Below are 9498 nucleotides of genomic sequence, written 5' to 3' on the forward strand. Positions count from 1 at the left end.
AATAAGAAAAGTTGGATACGTAATGAGAACTGTTTATCAATAATAACATCAATACCTTATTTGAATAAATACTTGCATTAGTTAGTTAATCTTAGCGCTATAAATGATACTTTTTTAGGGTACTGCTATCATTTATTTTTATTAGCGTAGCAACTAATGATTGCTTAAATACATTACCCACTAATTTCGTTCTTTAAGCAATAATTTATTATTCTGTAAAAAGACAATAATTTCTTATATTTTATTATTAAGTATTGATATTTATCGCAAAAGAGAAAGACGACGGATCGGATGAACTTTTATTTTTTGAGAGAAAAATATTCATTATAATATAAAATTAAAGTTATAAATTAAGGAAAATTGTAAATTAGTTAGTTTATTATTTATATAAAACATAGATTATCATTTTGATAAGAAAAAATAATACTAATTTTTAAACAAAACAAAATCTTTTTATGTAAGTAGTACCGTACATTTCAATCACAATACAAATCTTTTTATCTCAAAATTAAGTCTTTCCTTTTACTGGAAAATTCACCAATCCCACTATCAAATTTCTCTTGCATTATTTTATAATTGTTCTAGAATTGTGGGAAGTGGGGGCTGGGTAAAGCAACAGCCATAAGTGGTAGCTGGGGCCATGCACAGCATAGATATCATGAGTTTGTTTGATTTTGATGCGAAGGGAGTGAGACAATTACCTTTATGCCCTTTCACTTACATGAATTTCTGAACTTTTTGGGAAGCAAAAATGTGTCCTGTACTACTGGTCCTAGTATCATAAAACGTCTAGAAAAATGTCATGCACATTTTCAAAAGTTCTCGAGCTTTATTGAATTTCATTCAAAAATGTATGTACTTAACTCCCTCAATTATTCTCATTGTAATAAGAAATTATATCAATAGAAGACAGTTAATTGAAAAGTTATATGTTAAAAATACAAATTAAAAAAAGTTCAAACATATGTCATTTTCTTTAACCCATAAGATTAGTGCATTGGATAACGAAAACAAAAAATCACAAGTCAAATTAATGTTTAAGAAAGATAAGGATTAGAGAGATTTATATCAATAATCCTCAAATAATCTCACAAGTAAGTTTGATATCACATATTAACTTAAAATTTTAAAATTTATATTTATGAATCTTATTTTTATTTATATGATGTCTAACTTTTTTTTATATAATAAAATTTTATCTCCTAATTATATTTCAACATCTCTAATCCAATAAATTAGAATACATCATCATCTCCTTGAAAAAAAAATGTCATTTCCTTTTGAATTAATCCTCTAATATAACCATGTGTCATATGTAGAGTATAGGCCTCACATGCAAGTTGTATCTTAGGAAGACATACCTAGCAAAAGAAAGATTCTCATTTCATAGGTTATGAGACGTTTGCTATGACACAAAATCTTAAAATTTGATCATCCTCGTTGTGCCTTTTAATTACTTGACATTTCATCATTTCCCAAGTGCCACGTTCTGTTCATTCCAGCAAGCACAGTTTCAACAAATAGCTAAAAAAAATTGAATATAAAAGTAAAAGGATTCCCTTGCCTAAGGAACAGTCCAAGTGAAGAGAACCGGCTTGAAGACATGATTTATTTAATTTCTTCTTTTTTGGTCTTTTTACCATTAGTCGAGACATGATTCAATTACAGAGTGAAAAAAGCAACCCATTTAGGAGTGTAGTACAAATACTCAACAGAGAAATGACCAAATATTAAAAAGGTTATTTAAAGTGGAAATGTCTTTTCGGAAAAAGTACATATAGTGCAAAAAACTGGTCCCAAAGATTTCGAATTTCATCTTCATGACGTCCAAAAACCACCATTCTTTTTTTATTTTGTAAAATTATTTTTTGAACTAATATGTGGCCCATCATTCAAATGGGGGCTATTCTGGTACACCACCAATTGCACGCACTTGGATGGTCCCTACCAATCAAGTTGTCCATCTAACACATTTACATGATTGATTTTATTATATTGATCAAAATTATGTTTTGGGCAATTAATCACTACAGCTATTTATGTTTCTTTTATGCCATTGTTTTCTATTTACTCATTTAAAAGTTACTATAATATTGATTGTTTTTTAATTAATATTTGTATTAAAATTTGTTAAGAAGGTTTGTATCAAATATCAACTAACCGTGTGTATTATGCTTTGAGAGGGACCACATATATAATATTATAAAATTGTAATACCTCATTCTTATATTTTTTGTTTTAGCTTTTTAATTTTTTCCTAAAATATTTGAAGTTTTAGAAGTTCAAAGTCTAATTAGCACAATTTTCTCAAATATACTCTTATTTAATATCTGTCACTAGTAGTACAAGTATCAAAGATTAGGACATTAAATAAGGACATTTTAATCTAAATATAATAATTTTTAGTTTATTAAACTTTTTTAATCTATGTATAATAACCTTAAATATTAAAAAAATATGAAAATAATGTAGTAATTGTGGTGTCTTTCCTTCCTATAATTATGCGATATGATTCTACCAAATTACAGACAAATAAATTAAACTATAAGATAATAAAAGGAAAATACCATAGATTAAATCTTGATTTAAAACAGATTTATTTTTCAAATTATTGCTAATCCTAACAAAAATAGAAATAATAGTATACGAAATGTTAAAAATAAGACTTTAATATCTATGCATTAATAGTATATAACAATTTTATACTATTATCCAATAACAAATCCTTATTTAAATTATTTTAAGATAATTATTTTAAAAGCCAAAAAAACTTACCATATATTATGAGTTTGATTGAATAATTGTTTAAAACATTTTACACTATCGTGTATAACCATTTTTTTTATCTAAAATAAATAAATGAGAAAGATAAAAATACATTAAAAATTATAAATAATAATATTATTGTAAATTATAAAATTAGAGTAAAAATATTATCACATATGTACTTAAAGTATAATATTTCTTATCTTTATATGCAACAACTATTTAATTTTAATCTATAATTTTTTTGTTTAGACCACATGTATTCTTTACTAAAGGCAATCATGTTCTAGTCGAGTATGATCATTATGGGTAGCAAAACTCTCTCTCCAAGTATTTAAGGTAAATGCATATCCAAGACTCAATCTAAGACATCTGATTAAGCTGAAACAGTATCACATTAATTGATGTAATACCCTCTATCCCAACATACGTATTTATATAATATTATAAATGAAAATGCAGAATTAATTAAAATGATTTTATTTAATAAACATAAAGAAGTTCAAGTGGGTAAAACGTTCACATTCGCATTAATCACCAAATTAAAAACTTATCAAATAAGGGTATGAAAACATCTTTGGCCCAAAACAAGGTCATCCAATTTTTTTACAAAAGAAAATAAGTTAAGTAGCAAAATAACATAAAGTAACATGTTCAAAACATTATGCAAATAATACAAAAACCCAAGTTCCAATGTCACATCCTATGAGAGCATTGTGTTCCAACATCCTTAAGCATGAGATTCTCTATAACCATCCACCTAATCATCTGCTCCCATTAACACAAAGTTTGAAATCATCACAAGATCCAAACACAAACAGCACACAAGGAGTGAGTTATCACATTCCTGATTAATAGAGAGAAATGTAACAACATAGATATACATATATAAATGAAATACAACTTACTTAAACACAACTCACGTCATTCAACCACTTATCGCGTGACATCACATCTTAACACTACACGTCTCACATATTTTTACATCATTCATGTACACAAGGATCAGAACACAATATTACTCAACCAATCAATATCGATTAATACACAAATGTTATGCAACAAATATACTAAGACTCAATATATATGTAATGTGGTATCATGTCTATGAAAAATCTCATTGGACGCCTAGGAGTACATGACAAGACAAACCACACATTGGTAAATCGGGTCACTCTTACTAGGTAAAATCATAGGGAGACCAGTCAGGGTCACGTTGTTTTGCAAGAATGCTCCAACCATATGGGATCGGTACATGCTTAAAGGAACACTCAAACTGAGTGTATTTACCTCTAAGGCATAGACCTCGAAGAGTCCATCAGGGCCCCTTCATCCTGATTCAGGTCCAACCTAAAAAATATTTTAGTAGACAGACTCTATCTATAAATTGTACAAAGTACACGACTCCTCAATTGTTCTCAAAATAATTTTAACTCGTCATGCCTCAAAGTGATTAAAGTCGTCAAGTTCCCACAGTGGATCTCATCACAATACTCGTCGTGCATTAACTCATCGCCCTTAAAGGTTCTTACAGTCGTGTGATTGTACGGTTCATAGCTCACAACGCAATGCCCATAACATTTCAATACATGTGCAACCTCACAATTTAACATATACTCAACTTGACACTTACATACAATTCATCACACTCCCATAATCCTAAGACAACACATTATTATGTCCCATGCATCATATACACGTCACACGGTAATAATATTAATATGTTATGTTCATATGATTAAACCCGTCAAACAATTTCACATAATCATATCAAAATCAAATGAATCAAAATCATAGGTCAAAAACATGAAAACACCAAAAACACTCAATTTTATCAACCAATTCGCATCAGGGCATCAATTGGTCCGTCAAATACAATAATCTCGTAATTATAATCATAAAGGTAGAATTACAATACAATGAACGTTCCAAAATAAATACCAATTTGATTCTCTAAGAATCCTTACACATGTTCATTTTAATCCTAATTACAATAAACTCATTCCTTACCTCTAAGCGGGCTCACGTGTGTAGTCCAACAACTATAGCAGTGCCTTTAGCGGTTCCTAAGATTCCTCAAGCTTTTCCTCTGGTTGCTCTACTAGGGTTTCCAAGCATTAGAGAGAAGAATAAGGGATTGAAGCCTATTCAGTGTCTCCGTACGAGGAATGTTTCTCTCACCACAAACATTATTTTGCAAATCTCAATGGTAGGGATGTGCAGAAATTATTTTTGAACCAGGTGTTTAAATTTACAACGATCCAACGGTTAATGAGTCTGAGATTGTAGTTTTAATGAGACATATTTGGGTGTATGCTAGAAAAAAGAGAGTTCTATGAGAGGGACATTTCTTTCACCACAAACATTATATCACAAATCCCAATGACAGGATTATGAAACAATGAGTTCCAAACCTGGTGTTCAAATTTCACAATGATCAAGCGGTTGGGGAGTCTGGGATTGTAGTTTTACTAGGGCAAATTTGGGTGTATGCGGGAAAAATAGAGTTATATGAGAGAGAAATTTCTCTCACCACAAACATTATATCACAAATCCCAATGATGGGGATATGCAAAAATGAGTTCCAAACCTGATGTTCAAATTTTACGACAATCCAATGGTTAAAGAGTCTGATATCGTATTTTTAATGGGACATGTTTGAGTAAAAGAGAAGATTTTGGGAACGAAAGAAGAGAAAACAAATTTGAGAGCAAGAGAAAGCGTAGAGACATATCGTAAATATAAAATTGACCTAATATATCTCTATTTATAACTAGGATACTCTCAGTCTATTGTTTACTCTATTTTTTATTTTATTATTTTATAAATAGAAACTTTATTTTACTCTCTATCAAATGAATAAACAAAACTTATTTTTTATCTTCTAAGAATATATATTTATTTTATTTACCTTAAAACCATTATTTTAATTAATAAAAATATTTTTTCTTATTTATTTAATTATAAAAACCTCATTATTTTTCTAAAACTCTATTTATTTTTAAATAAAATTATTTTTAATTTATTTTATGAAAAATGGAATGTTATTGTTTATCCATGCACTTGCATACAATTATATATATATGTAAATGGATGAATTATTTATCTATCAAAAGTTAATTTTGTAAAAAAAGAGAGAGAACATAATTTAAAAGAATTCACGCCCTTGTCTTAAAACAACCAAAATGAAATACCTATTATTAAAGCATAAAAAATAACTATTAGATTTTAAAAAAATTCAAAGGAAAATGTATTTTTTTTACACTAAAACAAATATAATTAAAAGTAGATAATAATATGATTGAAGTAATAGTTATATTTTTAAAAGAAAAAACTTTAAAAGAGAAAACCCTATGTATTTAGAAGTGGACCAATTTCTTATGTTTTGCAACTTAAAAGAAACTTCAAGTATTAGCATTTCTGTGAGAGTAGAAAAATACAAAATAGGCCTAAGAAGCTAAAGTATAATATAAACATAGTATTAATATAATATTAAAACCTCATGATTGGTGAGGAGCAGGAGCATACTCTGCAATGTGCTCTACCCTATATAATCTAATGCATGTGAACCTCTCATTATATATATAATAGCCATTGTTCTTCGGTTCCATTCCCTGCATTTTTCTAGCTCCTTCTCTCATCACTCATCTATGGCTACCTTTCCCTCCCCTCCTTCACCATCTTCTTCTTCTTCAATTCCGTCTCCAAGATCTAGAATGTTTTACTATGCTGGAAGTGAAGACCACTATGAGGAGCCTCACTTCCTCCAAGCTTGTTTTCTTTGCAGAAAACCACTAGGCCAAAATCGTGACATCTTCATGTACAGGTATTAGCTCATTTTTCATTCAATTCAGATCACTCAAACAACTTTCATCTGTTTATGAGCCAGCTAGTGATACCCCAGATGATGAATCTTGTTGATTTGATCAACTTTTTATGTAAAAAAATTAGTTTTACACTGAATTTTCATGTGGAGCTTAAGTTTTCTTTTCTTTTTCTGTGTTGTAGACCTTAATTAGTTTTTTCAGATCTAGAAAAAAGTAGATGCAATAATTCTTTGATTAGTTTTATTTTTGAAAGGCCAAAGAAAATAATATTATTAAGCAACTATTGAACTAAAGCACAAGATGATAATTCTTTGATTAGTTTGAGAATTTTGTTGATTTTTTTCTCCTATTGGCCGGATTAATGCAATTAATATTTCATAAAGTTTGGTCTTTGGACTCAAACAAGCAACGTTGTGAGATACTCAGATTCATGTAGTCGTTCTTACTTCATGAAAAATAAAAGATTTATTATATTCTGGATTGGTTGAAAACTTGATCTAATTGTTTTGATTTTTAATTTTTAATGAGTATTTTGGAATTGTTGCTATGCAGAGGGAACACACCATTTTGTAGCAAAGAGTGCAGACAGGAGCAAATAGAGATTGATGAGGCAAAGGAGAAAAGTTGGAAGCTTTCTTCCAAAAGGGGTGTGAGACAATCAGAGACCAATCAAAATTCCACACCCAATAAGGCTGTAAGAACAGGCACAGTTGCAGTGGCCTAATCATAATCAAACAAAGAATAATCATGACATGATGATGATGATGAGTGGGGAAAGTGTCCAATTTTTGAAGTAAAAAAAAGATTGAATATTGGAAATGGAAAAATTCCAAAGGAAGAAGTGCAATCATCAATAATCCATGAAGATTCTGATAACCCGGGATGAATCTTCAATTCGCTGCCTTTGTAAAGAAAAAAAAGTTGGGTTTTCCATTGGGAGAAAAAAAAACCCAACAAAGAATTTTGGCTACTTTTGTTTCTGTTTTTCGTAATATTGGTTTGACCTTTTTTTTAATACTCTTTTACTCTACCTGCTTTGAATGTTCTATAAGAAAAAAACATGGATATTCATATTGAGATGCCGTTTTGTTTTCCTGAAAATCGAGGCAATGAGAAAAAGTATCAAAGACACTTCATCGGAGATCTAGATGAGTAGAAACTGTTAAGGTCTTCCAACATCATGTCCCCATCATGGCAAATTTTGTTTTCCTTATAATGAAAATATCCCTTAGCCACTGAAAATTCTTTCTCATAGCAACTCAAGTCTCAATTGAACAATCGAGTAGTTGTCCAAATAGAAAGAGTTTGGATCCTAAAACAGGTAACTTAGAATTTTGCTTACAGGGTAACTTTTGATTTGATTTGGGAATATTCTAGCATATGAAAAAATATTAATCGGAGGTTTAATTTGTCAATTTTTGCATCTTTATATTTACTATAAATATTCTTAGAAACCAAAATATATCTATCAATTGAGAAATTCTTGCATTGATGTCAACTTCAAGCTTTATATTTACAAATTGAATTATATATATATGCTAGAATTAGGGTTGAAAAGTCAAGTTAAATTTGGTTGAACTTGATTTGATAAAAATTGATTTAGCTAGAAGCTTGAGTTTAATATATATGAAGTTTCATTTATTCCACGGGAACTTTATTTGATTTGGGCTTAGAAATAACTTGTTTCAAATCATTATTAGCTTGAATCAAATGAAAGAAGATTCAGAATAAGGCTAAAATTTTAATGAAAAAAATTATAGAGCTTCATATAAGGAATTTTTTTTAATTGTCACTTTAATATAATTACCACACTCAATTTATTGTTTTATTAATATAATGAAGTATTTTGACTGATTTTATACTTAAAAATATTTAAAATTATAAATATGTTACATATTATTTATTTATTTCATACAAAAAATTAATATGACGTATAACTAAAAAATTAATTAAATGAATTTAATAATATAAAATATTACTTAATATATATCGTTGAGAATTAAAAAATTAAATTTCGTCTCCTATAAACTCAAAACAGGTACACTAAATTTTTTATGCGGAAAACTTTAATGTTGCAAGTAAGAAAAAGTCACAGGACCTCATCTAATAATAGATTTTCACTGTGAAAATAGAATTACAAATTTTGTTTTACTTTTTAAGCGGAACACTAACAAATTCCTCTCTCCCTCTTAGATGGTATACACAAACTCTCTCTTCTATTCTCACCAACATTAATATAAAATAAACAACACAAATTAAACATAAATATAAAATTAAAAAATAAAATAATATTAGCCGTCAACTTACTTCTATGGATATAATTACTACGATTATGTCTTTTAGTTCTACACAATGAACATTTCTTAGGGGTATTTGAAATTGGTTCGTCCATCTCATTATTTATACGACTAGTGGTTGACCTTTCCGCTATGTCTCGTTGCTTCAAATGATCAAACATAAAATATGGACTCAAATATTGAGACCATTAATATTTTTGTTAAACAAATATGTGTAATACATTTTAATATTTTTTATTTAAATTTAAGTCTTTTACATTATTTTTTTAATTTACAAAACAAATAATAATCTGTAACAGTAAAAAATATAGAAAAAGTATCAAATAAAACAATATACAAAGAAATATAGAAAATATTAAATAAAACTAAAAAGAAAATATACATTAATTCTTTAAATAATTAAAATAAAAAACTATTTACAACTTAAAAAAAGTTAAAAATTGAAGTTGTAAATGGAAAAAGAAAAAAAATACCCATATGACTTTAAAGTTGTTCTCAAAAAAAAAAATTAATTGAAGTCATAAAGTATTTTATGACTTAAATGAAAAAAGAAAAAAATTTGTAACATAATTTACGACTTTCAATTTAGAAGTCGTAGGATAACCTAC

The 9498-nt window shown here is 28.2% G+C and overlaps 1 protein-coding gene across 1 annotated transcript; it reads left to right on the plus strand.

Moving 5' to 3' along the window:
- Nucleotides 1–6351: 6351 nt before the first annotated feature.
- On the plus strand, nt 6352–7736 carry LOC114418792 (FCS-Like Zinc finger 3-like). Its single transcript, XM_028384305.1, has 2 exons — nt 6352–6592; nt 7146–7736. The coding sequence occupies exons 1-2, from the start codon at nt 6417–6419 to the stop codon at nt 7315–7317; spliced, it is 348 nt and encodes a 115-aa protein (XP_028240106.1). The 5' UTR covers nt 6352–6416; the 3' UTR covers nt 7318–7736.
- Nucleotides 7737–9498: the final 1762 nt, after the last annotated feature.

This window comes from Glycine soja, chromosome 7, assembly GCF_004193775.1.
Source record: "Glycine soja cultivar W05 chromosome 7, ASM419377v2, whole genome shotgun sequence".
Lineage (NCBI taxonomy): Eukaryota > Viridiplantae > Streptophyta > Magnoliopsida > Fabales > Fabaceae > Glycine > Glycine soja.

Bases quoted from the DNA above. Each gene is read 5' to 3' on its own strand.
- LOC114418792 (XM_028384305.1), top strand. From the start codon at position 6,417: ATGGCTACCTTTCCCTCCCCTCCTTCACCATCTTCTTCTTCTTCAATT. The intron at 6,593-7,145 runs GTATTAGCTCAT...GTTGCTATGCAG, and splicing joins CGTGACATCTTCATGTACAG to AGGGAACACACCATTTTGTA.